We start from the raw sequence: 21,244 nt of genomic DNA, 5'->3' as shown, positions 1-21,244 counted from the left end.
AGGGAGAAGACAACCAAAGTACTCTCCATAAAGATTGTGCCAATTTGTACCTCCACCACTGGAAATTGTAACTTTTAAGATAACCTATACCCATTCAGACAAAGATCTTGTGTTAGCCAGTGCTGAGCCATCATATTGGAGTACTAAGTGGTGGTACCCAAGGACTCTCCCTGTCCTTCATCCACTTCTCCTGACCACCAACCATAGTATGAGAAAAGAGTTTCAGACTCAAAATAGGAATGTTTTATAAACTGTGAGAAGAAGGTCTCTATATAGAGTGTCCCCCCAAAATGTATACACACTTAACAGCTGATAGCTCAATTGATGTTTCTTTCTTTTCAGATTTAACCCATTGGAATTAATCATTATTCAAAGTGAATATACATTTTTTGGGACACCTGTATTTTTTCTTCTCTGACTAACCACTGATCTAGCATTACCTTCAAAAAAAGTCATCGTCGTCATCTTCACAGTTGTAATCATCGTAATCATCTTCATCATTGGTGTAAGTTTTTGGGAAGTGAAAGTCAGCTCTATAGTTGTCGTGAAGCTCAGTAGTGTTTTGAGCTCCATTTACCTTAGAACATTCACCTTCCTCCATGGGTTCATCTAAGGCAAATGTCACTGATAAATTCTTTTTAGGTGTTAATCTTAAGCCTCCTTTCTGTACAGCAAGAAGATGAAGGGGGAAAAGTCAGTTGGTGGTGCCCAACAGTTTAGAGATTGGTCCCTGTGGCAATAACATTTAAAGAGTCATTTACCTTTAGGATTGACTTTAGAGGCCTAGTTTCCATGGAATGTTTTCCTCGGGGCTCTTCTTTTTCTTCCGTCATTTCTACGTTGGTAGGGAACCTGGGGAACATAGAAAGGACAAAGCAATAGTGAAAATAGACACACTTCAAGCTCCTTAAGTAAATGCACCTGTTACCCCATTCCTGCATATGTATTTGAACAATGAAACGGACAATAGAGCAAGACATTTTAGCCTTTTATTCCTCAAAACCTTGATCACCTCCTGTTTTCTTATTTTTCGCTTTCATATTCCTCTTCTCCCCCATATTTCCTTATTATTGGGTCAGAGAACTGCAAGTAGAGAATGCGGGGTGGCTCCAGGACATTCATATAGAAAATATTGCCTAGAAGTTCCTTAAGGGGCTTGTGTTCCTTTTCTTCTCCACATGGCAAATTGGGGAATAAAAATCATGTTTTGGAGAAGCTCTAATGTTGATAGTTTGGCTTTACCTTTCTGCAACTCATCCCACTAATGTGATCACTCAAGTTGTGCCAGGGGGAGGGTATACCTAACAATGCTGGAAAGTTTATGGTCACTGACCTAGCCCCATTTGAGCCAACTGATCTTGAAAGACTTGCTCAGAACCGTACAGAATCCAAGCACCTCCCAGAACTCCCTGCTTATGTTGAATATTGATTCCTGCATCTGTTCTTTTTTAAAATTATATTTTATTATTGATTTTAGAGAGGAAGGGAGAGCGAGAGAGAGAGAGAGAGAAACATCAAAGATAAGAGAAAATCATTGTTTGGCTGCCTTCTGCATGCCCCACACTGGAGATCGAGCCCTCAACCTGGGCATGTGCCCTGACCGGGAATCGAACTGTGACCTCCCGGTTCATGAGTAGACTCTCAACCACTGAGCCATGCCAGCTGGGTCTTATCAACCTAATAGAGGCAGCTCAGTACCTGGATGATGTACTTTCATCCTTGATGCCTGTGGTGTCCTCCTTGGAGTTTGCAATACTTGAAGTAAGTGATTGTTGGTGAGAACACAGCTCTTCCTGTTTATTCTGAGTGGCAGTTACCAGCCAGCGCAGCCCTTCAAGTAGGGGCTCATGGTTACTTCTTTGGAGGTTTTGGATAGCTGAGCAGGGTTCCTGTGACCAAAAGAGAAGACTCCAGCTCAGGAACCTGAGGCCACTGGGGATCAAAGTCCCTCCCACTCTCAGCTAAGGAGCAGAGGTACACATAAGCTCTGCAGTGCCTAGAGAGGCTTTAAGACTTCCTAGGAGAACTCAGTATTCACAGCTGAGAATGTAAATAAAAGCTACAAAAGCTAAGGTCATTCAATGAAGGGGTTGTGCTGTAATGTCTTAGATATGTGACTTTGGGCAAGGAACTCAGAGTTTTTGAGCCTCATCCATAAAATGAGGATATTGAAGCTTCCAGCTTTACACAGCAATTTTGAAGTCTAATAAGAAAACATATGTGAGGGTAGTTAGGAGTGGGATATTGTCATCATCGAGTCAGAAATCACCACTGTAGGCATCACCTGGCAGGAAGAGGCTTTGCCTGAGATCTAGCATATGGGGCTGATTATGGAGTGGTGCAAGGTATGCATCAGTTGGGCTTGAGAGGGCAAAAGAGGGGAGGGGTTGACACTTACCAGAAGGCAAATGAACTTGTTGTCATTCATTATCCCTTCCAGATATTTAATAATATCACCAGGTGAGAGGGCATTATTCCGGTCTTGTTTATTTGCCAATCTAGAGCAGGGCACAGGAGAGAGGGTAGGAAGAAGAGAGGAAGAGTAAAACATAAATAGAGGCAAAGGGCAAGAAAAGAAGGGAAATAGGGGGAGAACCTATTATGGTACAGTTGCTACATATTCAAGAACTAGCTTTAAAGACATGCACAACGAGATGAACCAGACATTTTTCTAGCCAATTCTCAATGACGGAAAGAATAACACATATAACTTGAATCCAAGATCATCCCCAGATCGAATTTCTCACTTCATCTCTACACTATGCCATAAAACTTTAATTAGAATTGCTAACTGGGATACGAACAGATTTGGAGTTTTTAAACAGCCTCTGCCAAACTCTGTTCATACTTGAGTTGGGGGTGCTAATGGGGAACAAAAAATGCAAAAAGGGAGTGGGGGTGATGATTGATTGGGCCATCCGAAGTATCACCCTGGAATCAGTGCTCGTTACATGACTCTTGGGCAGTCTGGGAAGGGAGGAGGACATTGGCATCAATTATACAAAATAGGGGTGGTTTCAGGGGTAGAGACTGAAGCAGAGAAAGAGAAAGAAATTCAGGAAGACAATCTTCAGGAAGAGTCAAGGGATGGAGGTAGGAAATCCCGATATTACTCTCCATTTCCCTTTGATGCTTGCTTTCAAAATTACATTTGCACAATTAGGTAACATTTTCACCCATGGCAGCGTGTGGTAGAAAGTAGCTCTTAAAAACAGACCCCAGAGGACTGGGTTACCCCCTCCACACACACACACTGAGCTGAAGGGAAGAGGAGATCTAGCTGGATGTGACAAAGGGACCACCCAGCTCTTCCTTTGTCTACTTGTCTTCTGAAGGCACAAAATGGGAAGGGAAAATTGAGCACAAAGGCAGAGGCTTACAATAGGATGGGTTTTCCTGCCACTCTTGCATCAGACAGAAGATTTGATAAAGTGGTCTTCACTTCTTGCATGCGTCCTAAGTCGCTGGAATCCAGGACAAAAACAATCCCATGTGCTTGTGCATAGTAGTCGGGCCAGATTTCTTGTCCCTTCATATCTCCATTCAGGTCATAGATAGCAATTTCATATTCATCTAGCAGAACTGTAGTCAGTTTAGAGTTCATACAACGGTCTATCTTGCTAGGAAGTACTGTGCATAAGGGAAGAGAGGAGAAGCAACCACAAAGCAGAGGGATATAGTTAGATGAAAGAATTTGTTAAACAAATGTTGACTAGAGCCATAGCTGGTTTGGCTCAGTGGATAGAGTGTCGACCTGCGGACTGAAGGGTCCCAGGTTCGATTCCGGTCAAGGGCATGTGCCTTGGTTGCCGGCACGTCCCCAGTGGGGGGTGTGCAGGAGGCAGCTGATCGATGTTTCTAACTCTCTATCCCTCTCCCTTCCTCTCTGTAAAAAATCAAGAAAATATATGTTCAAAAAAATGTTGACTAGAGCCTGCCCTGAGGAATGCTACTGAGGCATCTTGCCATCCTGTTCACTCATGGATTCATTTTCCTAAACCAGCACTTTGCCCAGGCAACCCTCTCCTGGCTCAGTAACTTTCAGTGAGTGGCCACTGCTCCCAGGAGAGAATACAGACTCCTCTGCCTCCTAACCTGCCAGCGCTATCTCTACCCTGTCTTGTGTCCACGGTGTCCCTGGTACACACCCAGTCTTTTCTTCCCTCTGCTCCTTGGCTCACTCTCCCCCCACTACACAAGAATGTCACGCTCTTTTGTGCCCTGGGCCTTCACAAGATGCTATTTTCGCAGCTTAGAACATTTCTTACATTGCTCTTTCCTTGGTTAATACCTATTTTTAAACATCTATTTAGATCTTGTTTCCTCTAGAAATTTTTTCCTAACTCACACCCCCACCCCCAAATCTGGGTAAGGTGCCTTTCTTCTGGGCTTATCACTATAATAGTACATATGACAGTGTTATAAATTCAACGGTTTACTAATCTGGATTATACACTGCAATAGGACAGGGACCCTTTCAATTTTATTCACTGCTACATTCACAATGCCAAGGGCAGAGGTGCTCAATAAATATTTGTTGAGTGAATTTGATGAATGAATGAATAAATGAATGAGCAGGAGGCTCTTCTCTCCTACCCTTTTTTCAAGGCTCAGGAAGGCTTCTTTAGGGAAGCTTATCTGACCACCCCAACTCCACTTTCTCTCCCTCATTGAGCACATGGTCTGTTAAGCTGGTCATTCACCTCCCTCTGTGCATGCCATGGCTTCCCAACTAAAATAATGAGGGAGGGGCTTTGCATTAGTTTACACTCAGTAGGTGTTCAATACATGTTTATGGTGCCTGTTATTGTGGGTAAGTATGAAGTACTTTTCATATGTCTTCTAAGAAACCATGCCAAATTTAGATACACTTGCCCTGTCAAGGCCATGGCCAGATCATAATCCCATAGGGCAGTGGTCGGCAAACTGCGGCTCACAAGCCACATGTGGCTCTTTGGCCCCTTGAGTGTGGCTCTTCCACAAAATACCACGTGTGGGCGCGCACGTACAGTGCAATTGAAACTTCGTGGCCCATGAGCAGAGGTCGGTTTTCGGCCTGGGAGAGTCTATTTTGAAGGAGTGGTGTTAGAAGAAGTGGGGGGTGTTGGTTGGGCGATGGGAGACATGGCGCAGGTGTGCCGAGGGATACGCATCGCAAGGGAGGTGCGCGATTCATGCACGAGTTGAGTGAGCCAGTCAGTCAGCAGTCTCATTGTGCAGTGGTTAGTGCTAGTCACGTCCGCAAATCAAGCGCGGGTGACAAAAACTACCTACTCGAAGCATAAAGTTACCTGTATTTTTCCAACCCGCTGCAAATCCTGCAGGTATTTTTGTCATCAATTTAAGAATTGTAATTATTTTGTGTTGGTGGCTTTATTATTATTTTAGCAAAGGCCAGCTTAGGAGTACCCTAATTAAGTTAATAACAATGTACCTACCTATATAGTTTAAGTTTAAAAAATTTGGCTCTCAAAAGAAATTTCAATCGTTGTGCTGTTGATATTTGGCTCTGTTGACTAATGAGTTTGCCGACCACTGCCATAGGGCATTCCATACCTATTCTGCCCCCATTGAAGTGCAGTTCAAAAGGACAATCTTTCTACAAATTCCAGTCTGTTGAACTGAAAGTTCTGACCTAGATTTCTGCCCACATAAGCAGAAAAATGATATTATAGATTCTCTATACTCGGACTCGGGAGTTCTAAGACCACAATCAGTAGCTTTCTATTTCTAATCTCAGATCTACTTGTGACATTTTCATTAGGATTGCCAGAATGAATCGTTTAGCTGAGGAGTTAGTAAGATGCTTTCAGATCGTTGATAATGTATGGTTATATAGACATTTACACAAATATATGCATATATTTTCATTATTACATTTTAATGTGATCTTATAACTTCTGTTTTCATGTTAGTCAATGCTCTTTTTAATTATAGCTTTCAGATAACATAAAATTTTCAGTCACAACTTTGATGTGATATTTGCTATGTCTCGCATTAGACTACTTAAAATAATAAGCGAATAAAGATAGTTTTAATTTGTTTCCAGCATGAAAGCAAGCTTTAAGTTATTTTCCCCTGTCTAATCAAAACATTTTCCTTAGTTATTTTTTCTTTTTACTTGAAACCTTACCAATTCCTTCAATAATGCAATCTATTTTGGCAACCCTAGAAGCTGTGAGAAGTTGTTGTTCCCTGACACTTTACATTTCTCTTATCCCCTCTGTTAATTCATAAACTCCCTGAGGACAGGTAATGAGTCTAATTCATTTCTATATCCCATAAAACACAACAGTCCGGGTACTGTTGGCTTCTGAGTTACTTGGCGATGATAAAGTCCTACCCTACACCAATTGAATCAGAATCTCTATGCTGCAACCCAAGTATTTGCATGTTTAACAAACTGCTATATTTAACAAAATCTGTAGGTGATACTTCTGCACTTTAAAGTTTGAGACCCACTACCCTAAAGAGCAAAGAAATCCATGCCTGTTGTGTCTCAGCATCATCTGGTGCTCCTTGTTAGATTTTGATTCCATGCCCCGCCCCCTAGTCCAAAGTGTCTGGGCCTACAGGTCCCACAAAGTAAGTGTAAAAGCATCCCACATTATTCTCATTTTTGGCTTTTAGTGCTCACTATGCTAAGGATCACCTATGGAGCTTTTAAAAACTGACACTAGATCTCCTCCTCTGAAGGTTTGATGCCATAGATCTGGGGTGGGGCTCAAGCATCATGTTCATTTTTAAAAGCTTCCCAGGTTATTGAAATGTATAGCCAGATTTGAGAGGCACTGCCCTAAATTCCCTCATTTAGGGCACCTACTTATGCCCATCCAGACAAAACAGTTATAGTATATGCTGTCTTTGAGAATAATGGCTTCAGATCACAGATAGTTTATAGCTTCAAAGTTACTACTTATAGTAACACAAGTTACTACTTATAGATTGGTATTTCCTTCCTAGGCTGTTATCTGCAATCATAAACATCTGCAGGAACAGGAGAGGTGAGCTATTGCATATTGTGTACAGAGCAGCCTAATAGATTGACTGTAGTAGTCCTGTATGGACTGAGACATTCCTTAGAATGTGACATCAGTGGAACTTTGCTTCTTGGCCATTAGAAACTTCCCTGTGAATGAATTCACAACTCCGGGCTCTATCCTCTAGAAGTCAGAATGGAAAGCAGATACTATTCTCAAAGACAAAATAGCATATGGCTAATTATGGAAGAGTGCTTCCCAAAGCTGGCTGCCCATCAAAAACACCTGGAGAGTTCTTAAAATATAGATTCCAGGACCCCACTCAGGTAGATAATGGAGAGGATGAAATGCTAGGTAGTAGGACAGCATTATAGCAGGCATATGTATGTGAAATAGATCAGTATGATGGCAGAGGAATGGCAAGTCATTTGTTTTGGCTCTATCAGGTCACATGCAGAGAGCATGAGAAATGAAGCTGGAAGAGAAGTCAGAAACCAAATTATAGAGGACCCTGTGTGCCTCTAGGAACTTAAATTTTATTTTGAATACAATGGGGAGGTATTAAATGCTTTTGAGCAGAAGAAAGTGCCATGATCAGATTTTTGTATTAAGTCCTTCAGGCAACTGTGTTGACTGAATGCTGGGGAGACAACTAGAGATGGAAAGATCAGCCAGCAGCCTGTTGCTGTAGTTCAAGAAAATTGCTGCAGGTTTCCAGTACACCAGTGGCAGAGGAGTCAGGTTAGCCCTTTCCTGTACTTTGCTGAAGGCTTCTAAATGATATAAAATTCAGCCACATCATCATACCCCTACTTTTATTTAATAAACATCAATAGAGAGAATCTTATGCCAGCCTGTGTGCTGGGCTCTTTGACTAGCATTTAGTTGTGTCTTCACAACTAGAATAGTAGCTCCCTTCAATTCTGTGTAACTGCTTCTTGAAATGTCAATGTATTAAACTGGAGATCTGGTATTAAACTTGCATATCTCTGAATTGACAACATTTCACAAGTTCCAACCCTCTATATTAACTGTCACAAAGTATTTAATGTTATTAAACTTCTTAAGACCAAATTCCACTTTAATTGAGCTCTGAAATGAGACACTTTTTCAAACATGCTATCCTTCATAATTGACTGCAGTGTTTTACATAGTTTGAATCCATTCATACTGACACTGTGTGAGGATGTTTAATTAGGATATCTTGAAAAGGGAGACGGTGACAGACATTACATAAACAAGCTGATAATACCCCAGGAAAGGATTGTGTATGTGTGTTGGAAAGTGCTTATCTTCAAAAGTGGCAACCTGAGGGCTGTGAAGTAAAGCTAGGAAGGAATAATTATTTCATTGGTCACTGAGGACCTTGAGAGACCTAAACCAATGTCTAATGCTCCTAGTTCCTTACGTCTGCGGAAGGCCTCCGTAAGTAAAGTTTTGCCTGCATTATCCAGACCGATGATGATGATGGTCACATTCCTAGTAATGGAAAAGAAAAATGAGCCAAAGCCTTAAAAACAGTTAGTTCTTAAGCTAAACAAAGAAGTCTATTCTTCTTTGGTGTTTGGGGATCTTCTTACAGTAGTCCCAATATATGTATCATTCAAGGCACAGCCAAGGTGGTAGAAGATTATATAGGACTCCCTTCCCAAGGTCCCCAAGGATGTGTTTCTTCCCGAGTCACTTGCCTTGCAGAATTAGCCATTCTCTTCAAACCTTGTCCTCAATCTTGCATGCAGACAGAATAATCGTTTCTCCTAACAATATATATATATATATATATATGTATATATATATATAATATATATCATGATTTGTCCCATGTGGGACTGTGGGCAGATAAATTGGAGGAAATGGTGGAGTAGGTCTAGGGAAATAATTACAATATTACCTTCGTGTTTCTTCAATATTTACTTGAGGCCTTCAGGATGTCATTATCTTGAACATGATTCATCTGAGTTCTGTAATATTAAGGGAAACAAGTAAATAAGAAATCAGCCCCGCCATTAACATTGAACTTGTCAGTTTATGACTACATAGGTGCTGATAAACTGAAAGCCTTGTACTGACACAAGTCCATTACTTCATTCTAGCCACCCTTATCTATAAATGTCATAGAGCGAGGGATGGGTAATCCTCAATTCTACTGGCATATTCCTGCAAAATGGGATGGTTTCTTGTTAAAGCAACCTACACAGGCACGATGGCATCAGGTGTGGCCTTCCCTTCAGCCGTAGATCATCCCTGTTGGGAATATCTTCATTCAACCTCAGGTGGGGTGAGGTGAAGCTTCGGAGAAGAACCAGCTGAGATTTCTAGGACCTATTTATTGGGAAACCTGTTCTAAGTGACAACTATCTACTATTCTTGGTTCTCTTATTGCCTCTGCTTAAAAAATGTTGGTGAGCCATTGTCATAGATTTCATAAAATTCCTAGGCTGTAAGGGACCTTAGAGATCAACTAGTCTAATAGATTGCAAACATCAGTCCAGGTGCCCCACTCTCAAAGATTCCCAGGGAGTTGCATAATCTCTCCAGTAGTTTTCAAAGTGCAACAATATTCAGAAGTGAATACCTAAGTAAAAAGGATAATTTAGACAATCACCTCAAGGTCCATCCATCTTGTAGCATATATTAGTATTTTGTTCCTTTTTATGGCTGAATAATATCCCGTTGTATGGATATACCACTTTTTGTTTATTCATTAGTTTATGGACACTTGGCTCTTGTCAATAATGCTGCTATAGACATTTTTGTACAACGTTGTGGACATATGTTTTCAGTTTTCATGGGTACATATACTTAGAAGTGTCGTCACTGGGTCATATAACTCTACATTTAAACTTTTGAGCAAGTGCCAGACTGTTTTCCCAAGTGGCTGTAACATTTCACATTCCCACTAGCAGAGCAGGGAGGAAGCCAGCTGCCTGAGCATTGGCTCCACCTACTTGTGCATATTCATTTACACAGTGGCATTCTCTACCTGTACATTTAGGTGGCCATATCCACTGGGATTATAGATACCATTTGTCCTTGATACATAGTAGGCCCTGTGCTAGGCACTTTCCACAGTCATATTCTCCACTTGAGAGGCTGATACAGTGCCCCAGTGTGCCTATATGGTAATGCAAATTGAGATTAGAACTGTCAACATAAGAAACATGCAAATCTACAGGGAATTTTTGTGAGTTTATTTGAACCAAACCATTGACAATTTTCAGGAAACACAATCTCAAGGGATTGAGAAAATGCTCCAGAGAATGGCAGTTTTGCACCTTATTCACACACACACACACACACACACACACACACACCAAACAAAACAAAACAAAACACACAAAAAAATGTCATAGGAATTTGACAATCGAGTAGAAGATTCCAAGAATCAAACCAACAATTTGTCATATGAGGAAGCAAAAAACACCCAATCAGAAGAGCAAAAAGAATCAAAAAATATGAAGATAGTGTAAGGAGCCTCTGGGACAACTTCAAACATACCAACATTCCAATTATGGGGGTGCCAGAGGGGACAAGAGAAAGCAAGATATTGAAAACCTATGTGAAGAAATAATGATAGAAAACTTCCCCTACCTGGTGAAAGAAATAGACTTACAAGTTCAGGAAGCACAGAGAGTCCCAAACAAGAAGAACCCAAAGAGGCCCACACCAAGACACATCATAATTAAAATGCCAAGGGTTAAAGACAAAGAAAGAATCTTAAAACAGCAAGAGAAAAGAAGTTAGTTACCTATAAGGGAGCACCCATATGACTGTCAGATTTCTCAACAGAAACTTTGCTGGCCAGAAGAGAGTGGCAAGAAATATTCAAAGTGATTAATAGTAAAGACCTACAACCAAGATTACTCTACCCAGCAAAGCTCTCATTTAGAATTGAGGGTCAGATAAAGAGCTTCACAGATAAGAAAAAGGTCAAGGAGTTCATCACCACCAAACCAGTATTACATGACATGTTGAAGGGTATTATTGAAGAAGAAGAAGAAGAAGAAGAAGAAGAAGAAGGAGGAGGTGGAGGAGGAGGAGAAGAAGAAGAAGAAGAAGAAGAAGAAGAAGAAGAAGAAGAAGAAGAAGAAGAAGAAGAAGAAGAAGAAGAAAGACGGAGAAGGAGGAGGAGGAGAGGAAGAAGAAACAAAAAATATGAATGATAAAATGGCAATAAATACATATCTATCCACAATTGAATCAAAAAAATCAAAATAAATGAACCAAATAATGAACCAAATAAACTGGTGAATAAAACAGAATCAGAGGTTTGGAAGCATGGAACAGACTGACGAATCTGAGGGAAAGGGGGAGGGAGAATGGGAAGAGATTAACCAAAGATCTTACCTATGGACACAGACAGTAGGGTGGTGAAGGCCTGGGATGGGGCAGGAACAGGGTGGAGGAGGACAATAGGGGGGAAAAACCGGGACATTTGTAATACTCTCAAAAAAAGATTAAAAAAAAACCCCTTATCCTAAGGGAGGATTAATGCGATAACCAAGGAAGAAAATGATTAGACTAGGGATTATTGATCCTTTCATTTCCAGTGCCTCTCCTGGATACTCTGGGATGAAATCACCTAAATTCAATCTACAGTTTTAGATTTCTTATCTGTAGAATGGAGATAATGATAATATTTTGCTTACCTTGAGGTGGTTACTTACTGATCAGATTACTGGTTTTTTATGGATGGAAGACATAAGATGTGTAGAGTAATAGGAAGATTTGTTGAGATTTCTAGCCCTTGTGCCAGATCTACACAGCACAGTTGCCCACTTATGAGAATATAGCAGTGACCTAACAATGGCTGTCAATGTTCTGACATATCTATGGCAACCACTGCCTGGTTCATAGCAAACAAACTCACATCTCCCTACCTTGTACGATGTACAGCTGATTACTAAATGAATTTTTAGTCATCATATTTTTTTTGAGTTTACAAAGTATTGACATAGAATTTACAATGTGCCAGCACTCATTTAGGCACTTTATACATATTAACACATTTAATTTGGTCATTATTACAAAATGACCAAAAAGTGGGGGCTATCATTCCTACTTTTACAAGATGAGGTTCACAGCAAACATTTTATTTATTTATTTATTTATTTATTTATTTATTTATTTATTTATTTATTTTTACCAATTCCAAAAAAACTTTATTGTTTCAGTGGCAAAATGTTATTGGTCTCTATGGGGCACCTGGCAGGGCAGAGGGAGACCTGGGGTGGGGCTGGGTTCCATCCATTACAAAATCAAAGGCTTTTATAAAAAATGTTATAAATTGGTATCAAAACAAAACCCAAGGGAGGCTGGAGGAGGAAGCAGAGAGGGAGGTGGGTACACGGAGGGAGGACCAGAACCTTGGACCACTAATGACGGAATCCAGGCCGGGAGGGAAGGTGTGGAGGGAAGTTGGGAAGGTGATACAAAGTGCATAAATGTGCCTCCCCAGACGCTCCTCAGACAGAGGCAGAGGGGGACAGAGGCTACAGCCTGGGACATGGGGGAGAAGGGGCTCCAGCCATCTCCTGGCCAGGGACCCCACAGGAACGGGCATTGCTTGAGACTGCCAGATGGGAAGGACCTCAGTGACTTCTCAGACCTTCTTCTTCTTCAGCTTCAGGGCTTGTAGCCAACTGGGCGATGATCTTTCTGACCCTGAGGACTTCTCTGGCTTCGGAGGTAAGGCGAGGGGCTTCCCCAGCCCTGGGACCTTGCAGGACTTGGAGCGCTGGAACGCGGACTCCTTCTGGCTCGACTTGCTGTCCACCAGCTCCCCCTCCTCAGCCGAGCGGTTCCGGGGGCGCAGCTTGGCCTTCAGGGCTGACGGGCTCAGGCCAGGAAAGAGGTTGACTTTCAGCCCCTTGGTGCCCAGGGACATCCGTGTCCTGCGGTTCTGAGGCTCCTCCACCACCTCCTCATCTGAAGACGGCCCCCGAGAAGCTTGCGGCTCCGTAGAGTCCTGGAACAGGCGTGCATCCGAGTCTGCCGCCTCCGACAGGCCCAGGGTACCACCCGGCCGGATGGCCGGGGCCCGGTGCCCACGCTTGCGCCCCAGGCTGGCACGGCTTCGATACACGGCACTGTCGAGGATCTCGGTGTCCTCGATGAAGGAGAAGTCCTGACTGGGGGAGCTGGGGGGAGGGCCTTGGGAGGGTCGCCGAGGGGGGTACATCGGACCCTGCTCGCCCAGCCCGGCCCCTGCAGGGCTCCAGGTGCCGTCCACCTCTTCTGTCCGGCTGGCTTCACCATCAGGCTGGGGCCTCCAGGAGGGCAGACGGTCCCTGAGGGGCTCCAGGGGCTCCCCTCGATCAGCACCTGCCGTGATTTCTTCCTCTTCCAACAGGGTCCTCAGGCCCGAAGCAGAAGCTGCCGAGTCCCTCCGGGCCGCTGCCTTGGAGCTGCTGACGGCCAGCATCTCCTCCAGCAGGCCCTGGGAGGCGCAGGGTGGAGAGCGGGCCAGGCAGCCGCTGCTGGGGCTGGCTCCGAAGCCGGGGGCTTCTCCCATCTCCATTCCGGGGTCTTCAGGGCAGGTCTCCAAGGAAAGCGAGGAGTCATCTTCGCCCTGGGTCTCTGGTCCACTCGTCTCGCCAACCCCCAGCTCCCTGGCCTCCATGGGGTCTGGGTATCTGGCCACCTGGCCAGGGCACAAGATGCCAATGTCCCTGAGGCCGAGCTCTTGGCACTGGCTAACTTCTCCCACCCCATGCTCCCTGGCTTCACTCGGAGTCCCAGAGAGCTCCACATTCCGGAGCCCCAAGTCCTGGGTCCAGTCCATCTGCCCCACGCCGCATCCTCGTGGCTCCTGAGAACCGCCAGTCTCTAGGTCACAGGGCACCTCCAAATTCCTCAGGCCCAGACTGTCACCCCAGTCCACCTGGCCCACCCCACGCTCCCTGGAGCTGCTATCTGGCCCCACGGCCATGTTCCTGAGCCCCAGGTCTGGTGTCCAGCTTGCCTGTCCCACTCCACGCTCCCTTGATTTAAGGAAGTCTCCGGCCTCCACACCTGACCAGTTGGTCTGCCCCACGCCACTCTCTCTGGCTTGGCTGTGGCCTTCTGCCTCCCCCACCCCAGCCAAATCTCTGCCCTTCACCCCGACATCAGAAGTCCAGTCCTTCTCCCCAACTCCCATCTCCCTGGGCTCCTCAGAACCCCCAGCCTCCAAACGGCTAGCCAGGTCCACATCTCTCAACCGCAGGTTATCCGACCAGCCGGTCTGTCCCACGGCATCCTCCCTGGCCTCACTCGAGACGCCAGAACCCACACAACTGGACACTTCCAAGTTCCTGAGGCCCAGCTGGTCAGTCCAGTCCACGGGCCCAGTCGAGGTCTTCTCAGGAGAGACAAAGTGGCCACCTCCCATCTTGCCAGAAGGACTCGGGCCAGCACCACTCACTCGGTCATGGCCAATGATCCCAAAATGATGGCTCCTCTTGGTAGCCTCCATGCAGAAGTCACCACTCCAGTCTCGCTGCCCTGGGCTGAAGGCCGCCTCTGGCTGGGAGACCACACCGAGGCTGAAGTCTCCAGCCCAGCCTCGCTGCCCCACTTCCCTGTCTTCCGGGTTGGCATCGCCTGGGCTCTGGTCCCCTGCCTGCTGTCTTCTGTGCAGCCCTTCAACCTCCTGGCTGGCACCGCTGTCCTGCCAGCTGCTCTGGGCTCTCGGTCCCCGTGCTCCATCCTGGTTCTGGGGGCTGCCGGGTCTGAACAAGCCCCCCAACTCTCTCTCCTCTGGCTGGCCTGGGTCCCCGCTGGCCTTGCCCAGGCCATCTCCTCCACTCAGAGTCTTCTCAAACTCCTCATCCTGCTGCAGGGCTTCCTCGGGACTGAACGGGGTGCTCCCGGCGCTCACCCCGAAGCCTCGGTCCTGGGGGCTGAGGGCCCTGGCGCTGCCATGGCTGCTATAGTCCCTCATCCAGGCACTCTTCCCGAAATCCAGGTCCGGCTGCTCAGCACCCTGGCTGCCAAAGATGCCAAGCGACGAATCTCTCTTCCCAAACTCCTGGTCCTGCTCGTCGGCATCCTGGCTGCTGTACTTGCCCAGGTGGTCCTTCTTCCTCACTTCCTCCACTTCCTGGCTGGCATAAGCCCCCAAAGAGTCTCTCTTCCCAAACTCCCAGCCCTGAAGGCCGGCGTCCTGACTGCTGTAAGAACCCAGCACATCCCTCTTGCCTAATTCCTGGTCCTGGAGTTCCACATCCCGGCTGGAGAAAGTGCCCTGGGAATCCCTCTTTCTGAACTCCCAGTCCTGAACAGCCTGCTCCTGGCTCTGCTGAGTGCCAAGCGGGGCTGGCTTTCCAATCACCCGGTCCTGGGCTGGGAGCCCCCCGCTCACCTGCGGGCTGCCGACCTCCACCTCCTCATGGACCTCCGCCTCCTCATGGCCAACGATGCCACACCTGCTGGCCCACTCTCTGGCGCTCCCTTCCCCTGCTTCTTGCCCACTCTTGCTGGACCAGTTCCTCTCTCCAAGGCCTGGGTCCCCTCTAGGGCTTGCATCCCTAAGGCCATAGTCCTGAGAAGTGTCTTGGGACCAGCTGGAAGGGCTAAAACTGCTGGACTGTGTATCTGCTGCAATCCCAAATTCACTCTGCAGATCTTTCTGGGCCCAGCCGAGGAGTCCCTCGGAGCAGGCACTTGGGGTCTGTGAGCCCTTCAGCTCAGGTCCAGCTCCCCGCCGTGCACTGCCAGCATTGGGGGGTGGTGAAGCCAGGAGGGCATCCAGCCAGCGGGAGTTGCTTTCAGGACCTGCAGGCTCGGGGGACGCCCTACAGGGGTCCTGAGCCCCTGTCCTGGGTTGGGTAGTCACAGCCCGGGCCAGGGTCACAGCCTCCTCCTCAGCAGGCCGTGCCTTCCCAGGGCCAGGGGTGTCAGCAAAGAGGACACAGGGCTGGTCAGGGGGTGCTGACTGCTGCTGCCCCATGACCGGCTCCAGTACGGGCAGGGCGGCTTCCCTGGTGGCCAGAGGGAGTGGGGACTCTTGTCCGGCCAGGGGCTCCTGCTCCTCACACCTCTCCTCTGCCTGTAGCAAGGCCGGTTCAGGTGGGTCCCCTGTTGTTGGCAGAGGCTTGAGGGGATCAGCTGGGGATGGAGGCTGACTCTCCCCATCACCCTTTTGGTTTGGGGAAATACCCAAATCATCTGTCTGCACCCCAGAACCAGGCCTTCCTGGTCCCTCTGGAGCTGACCAGACCCCTCGGCCCTGCTGGAATGCTCCCTCCCCACTGGATGCAGCCAAGTCACCAGCCGCAGTGGCCCCAGCCTCCGCAGCCACAGCCTCGGCCTCCGCAGCCGCAGCCTCTGCAGCTGCAGCCTCAGCCTCTGCGGCCTCACTGGCTTCAGTGATGGGGGAGGGAGGCGGGGAGTCCAGCCGCCACACCCCTAGACCCGAAGGCCGAGTGGGGAAGGTCCATGCAAAGGACTGTGACAAGCTCCAGTTGGACTCTGTCCCACACCCAAAGGGACGCTCCAGGGCTGACTGGCCCCCCTGGGTTTGGAGCAGGTCAGCCAGCGAGCCCCCCAGCTTCTGTTCTTGGTCGGGCAGCCGGAGCAGACCTTCAGAAAATCGGCGCTGACCCAGGCCTGTGGGGCGGAGCTCTGCGTCACCCCTGGCCACCTCCTCACCAGATGGGAACGTCCGATCAGGATCAAGCAACTCACCCCCCTCCATCGGGGGCCGGGGTGAGGTGGCCGGAAGCTGCTCTGGGCTGTGGCTCCCCGAGACCTTTTCCACGGGCGGGCCACTGGGTCTGGGGGCATCTGGGGCTCCCAAAGCAGGGAGCCCTGGGCTAGAGGCATGGCAGGCGCCCTCATCTGGCAGGACCACGACTGGGGATGCTGGGGTCTCAGGGAGGCAGGGAGAAGGCCCTCTCCCAGAAGCTGCGGGGCTCTGGGCCTCGGGAAGATGCGAGTGGCAGGGAGAGTGCTGGAGGGGGGAGTGAAGTTGGGGAGACCCAGGGGCTGGGCCTGAGACTTCAGCAGGGAAGCCTGGGCTGGTGAACCCTCCATTCTCTGAGGTGGGGCCTGGACTTGAGGGGACCCAGGGCTTGGAAACGTCGGTAGGTGGCTCAGAGCTGGCCGGCTGAGCCAGGTCCCCATTGAAGGCCCGGTCCAAAGCAGGGTTCCTCTCCTCGGGGGTCTGGCTGTGCTCTTCAGGGCACTCTGTAGGAGACTTCGCAGACCCCTCCTGGGACCATTCCCTGGAGAGGGTCCCACCATCCTCATCCACAGGACCAGTAGCCACACCATAGGTCCTGGGGCCGTATTTTGAGCTACCATCGTGGTTAAAGGTGAGGCGGGAGCCCCAGAGGCGGTCAGAGCTGGTGGGGACCTCCTTCCGCGGCTGCTCCATCTTGGCCAGAATCTCTTCCACTGTGGTGGCTGCAAAGCGCTCAGAGGCTGGACAGAAGGGGGCGGGGGCCTTCCGCACACCCCCTGGGGCAGCACATCGAGCCGGGGGTGTCAATGGAGGCATCTCTTCTTTCCCAGCCTCCTCTTTCCCAGCCTCTTGGGTGGCTTCTCCTCCAGTAGATGTCTCGGCCGGCGGTCTTGGTGCAAAGGGAAGGGGACGCCTGCTGCCACCATAGGGCTGGGGTCCTGCCAGCACGATCATCTTCCGGGCAGAAGGCCGCTCAGCCAGAGGACCCCGGGGTGGCCGCGGCCCAAGAGACACCAGCAGGCTGGGCTTGGCAGGCAGGGCTGGCTTGGCAGGCAGGGCCGGGGGTTTGGGCTTGACAGGAGGTTTGGCCCGAGGGTCATCTGGCTCAGAGCCAGCAGATACCAGCTCCTCCTCCATTTCCCGGGGTGGTGGGGAAGCCATGGCTGTGCCTTCCCTGAGAACAGACACTTTCATCACATTCGGCAGAACGGGCTCCCCCGGGATCCGGCTCCGCTCGGCTCGGGCTCGGCGCCCCGACGCCACTCTCCGCCACCGCCGCCGCTGCAGCCCAACATTTTTTTTAATGAGTAGAAAGAGTACAAAAGTAACAATTAACAGTATAGTAGAGTAAATTTTAAAAAGAGAGATAGGATGAGGTTCAAGGTTACCTGGCTAGTAAGTGATAAATCAGAATTGCAACCCAGGTGGTCTGGCTTCAGAGGTCATATATATTAGGTTAAGGGTCTTACAGGCTATGTGAGTGAGAAGACCTCGGGTATCAGAGAAACTGCCCTGCTCTTGGCCTTTCCATCTCTTCTAGCCAAACTATACCGCACTTACTTTTTTCAGTGAACTTTTTAAAAAGTAAGTTGACATACAATATTATATCAGTTTCAGGTGTACAACATTGTGATTTGACATTTATATACTTTATGATGTGATCACCACAATAAGACTAGTAACCACCTATCCCTGTAAAAAGTTATTTAGTGAACTTTTAAAAAATAAACTTTATTTTAGAATGGTTTTAGATATATAGAAAAATTACAAAGACACTACAGAGAGTTCCCATATTCCCTAAACCCAGTTTTCCCTATTATTTTGTTGTTGTTAATCCTTACTCGATATTTTTCCATTAATTTTTAGAAAGAATGGAAGGGAGAGCGGGAGAGAGGGAAGGTGGGAAAGAGGGAGGGAGGAGAGAGAGAGAGAGAGAGAGAGAGAGAGAGAGAGAGAGAGAGATGTGAGAGAGATTCAGTGATTGGTTGCCTACTGCATGTGCCCCTATCAGGGCCAGGGATTGAGCCTGCAACCAGGGTATGTGTCTAGGCCCCACCCCCTATTCTTAATACCTTACACTAGCATGGCACATTCGTTACAATGAATGAACTGATGTTGATAGGTGATTATTTACTAAAGTTCATGCTTTATTCACATTTTATTAGTTTTTACTTAATGTCCTTTTTCTTTCCAAAGATCCCATTTAGGATACCACAGTATGTTTACTTGTCAAGTGTCCTTAGCATACTCTTGGTTGTGACAGTTGTGCAGACTTTGATTTTGATGACTTAGACAGGAGCACTGGTCAGGTGTTTTGTAGAATGTCCTCACTTGGTGTTTGTCTGGTATTATTCTCAATATTACACTGGATTTATGTGTTTTGGGGAGGAAAACCACAGAGGTAAAGGCCCTTCTCATCACTTCATATCATGAGCACATGCTATCAATATGACTTATTGCTGATGATATTGACCTTGATCAACTGACTGAGGTGGTATTTGTCAGGCCTTTCCACAGTAGATTTACTTTATTCTCCTTTTCATGCTGTATACTTTGGAAGAAAGTTACTATGTGCAGCCTATACTTAAAATGGGGAGTTGTGCTCTATCTCCTTGATGGTGGAATATCTCCATAAATTATTTGGGATTCTTCTATGGGAAGTTGATCTAGTCTCATCCATTTGCTTATTAAATCATTTATTAATACAGTATGGGTTAATAGGTATTCATTTTACAGACTGAGTTATAATCCAATACTACTTTATTTACTTGCTCGAGTTGTTCCAGCTTTTGTATTGGGAGTTCTTTCAATGGACTTCTGTATCCCTTTGACATATATCCAGTGTTGTGTATTTTTTTTGAGAACTTCCTCTCTTGCTGGCACTGTGAGAGGCTTCAGGCTCATCTGTATTCCATAGTCTTAGAATCAGCCATTTCTTTCTGGTTTTTTTTTTTGATTACGTTATTACATATGTGTCCTTATCCGCACATTACCCCCTATCCCCCCCACTCATGCTTCCCCCCTGCTGTGTCCATTGGTTAGGCATATATGCTTGCATATAAGTCTTTTGGTTGATCTCTCCCCCCTTACCCCCACCTTTCCCTACCTTCGCTCTGAGGTTTGATGGTCTGATCGATGCTTCTCTGTCTCTGGATCTGGTTTGTTCATCAGTTTATGTTGTTTCTTATATTCCATAAACGACTGAGATCATGTGGTATTCATCTTTCTCTGACTGGCTTATTTCACTTAGCATAATGCTCTCCAGTTCCATCTATGCTTTTGGAAATGGCAAGAATTCCTTCTTTTTTTTTTTTTTTTTTACCACAGTGTAGTATTCCATTGTGTAGATGTACCACGGTTTTCTTTTTTAATTATTATTACATCTTAAAGTATTACAAAAGGTATTACATATGTGTCCTTTCCCCCCCCCACCCTTGACAGTCCACTAGCCTCCCCTATCCACCAGTGTCTTATGTCCATTGGTTACACTTATATGCATGCATACAAGCCATTTGGTTGATCTCTTACCCCCCTCCCTTCTGCCCCCCAACCCTCCCCGGCCTTCCCGCTACAGTTTGACAATCGGTTTGAGGCAGCTCTGCCTCTGTATCTATTATTGTTCAAAAGTTTATAATGGTCTCTATTATCCATGAATGAGTGAGATCATGTGGTATTTTTCCTTCATTGACTGGCTTATTTCACTTAGCATCATGCTGTCCAGTTCCATCCATGCTGTTGCAAATGGTAAGAGTTCCTTCCTTTTTACAGCAGCATAGTATTCCATCGTGTAGATGTACCACAGTTTTCTAATCCATTCATCTACTGATGGGCACTTAGGCTGTTTCCAGATCTTAGCTATGGTAAATTGTGTTGATATGAACATAGGGGTGCATATATCCTTTCTGATTGGTGTTTCTGGTTTCTTGGGATATATTCCTAGAAGTGGGATCACAGGGTCAAATGGGAGTTCCATTTTCAGTTTTTTAAGGAAATTCCATACTGTCTTCCATAGTGGCTGCACCAGTCTGCATTCCCACCAGCAGTGCACAAGTGTTCCTTTTTCTCCACATCCTCTCCAGCACTTGTCGTTTGTTGATGATAGCCAGTCTGACAGGTGTGAGATGGCACCTCACTGTTATTTTGATTTACATCTCTCAGATGATTAGTGACTTTGAGCATGTTTTCATATGTCTCTTGGCTTTCTGAATGTCCTCTTTTGAAAGGTGTCTATTTAGGTCCTTTGCCCAGTTTTTGATTGGATTGTTTATCTTCCTTTTGTTAAGTTGTATGAGTTCCCTAAAAATTTTGGAGATTAGGCCCTTATCAAATATGACATTGGCAAATATGTTTTCCCACACAGTGGGTTTTCTCGTTGTTTTGTTGATGGTTTCTTTTGCTGTGCAGAAGCTTTTTATTTTGATGTAGTCCCATTTGTTCATTTTCTCTTTAGTTTCAAGTGGCCTAGGAGCTTGATCAGTGAAGAAATTGCTTCGGCATATGTCTGAGATTTTGCTGCCTTTGGATTCTTCTAGAATTTTTATGGTTTCCTGTCATACATTTAAGTCCTTTATCCATTTTGTTTATTTTTGTGTATGGT

The 21,244-nt window shown here is 46.6% G+C and overlaps 2 protein-coding genes across 2 annotated transcripts; both read right to left on the bottom strand.

The window, feature by feature from the left end:
* Positions 1-442: 442 nt before the first annotated feature.
* On the bottom strand, positions 443-8,685 carry LOC132224578 (ADP-ribosylation factor-like protein 13A). The gene is made up of 7 exons (XM_059679753.1): positions 8,669-8,685; positions 8,389-8,459; positions 3,381-3,630; positions 2,399-2,498; positions 1,699-1,889; positions 762-852; positions 443-664 (listed from the first exon to the last, which is right to left on the bottom strand). The coding sequence occupies exons 1-7, from the start codon at positions 8,683-8,685 to the stop codon at positions 443-445; spliced, it is 942 nt and encodes a 313-aa protein (XP_059535736.1).
* Positions 8,686-12,129: 3,444 nt separating this feature from the next.
* LOC132224540 (182 kDa tankyrase-1-binding protein-like) lies at positions 12,130-17,930 on the bottom strand. The gene has a single exon (XM_059679738.1). It carries the CDS (start codon positions 17,839-17,841, stop codon positions 12,583-12,585), a length of 5,259 nt encoding a protein of 1,752 aa, XP_059535721.1. The 5' UTR covers positions 17,842-17,930; the 3' UTR covers positions 12,130-12,582.
* Positions 17,931-21,244: the final 3,314 nt, after the last annotated feature.

This window comes from Myotis daubentonii, chromosome X, assembly GCF_963259705.1.
Source record: "Myotis daubentonii chromosome X, mMyoDau2.1, whole genome shotgun sequence".
Classification (NCBI taxonomy): Eukaryota; Metazoa; Chordata; class Mammalia; order Chiroptera; family Vespertilionidae; genus Myotis; species Myotis daubentonii.
This window is presented reverse-complemented; position numbering and strand designations above follow the sequence as displayed.

Bases quoted from the DNA above. Each gene is read 5' to 3' on its own strand.
- LOC132224578 (XM_059679753.1), bottom strand. The intron at 3,631-8,388 runs GTAAGGAACTAG...CCTTATGCACAG, and splicing joins TACGGAGGCCTTCCGCAGAC to TACTTCCTAGCAAGATAGAC. The intron at 853-1,698 runs GTACTGAGCTGC...TATGTTCCCCAG, and splicing joins GATGAAAGTACATCATCCAG to GTTCCCTACCAACGTAGAAA.
- LOC132224540 (XM_059679738.1), bottom strand. From the start codon at position 17,841: ATGAAAGTGTCTGTTCTCAGGGAAGGCACAGCCATGGCTTCCCCACCA.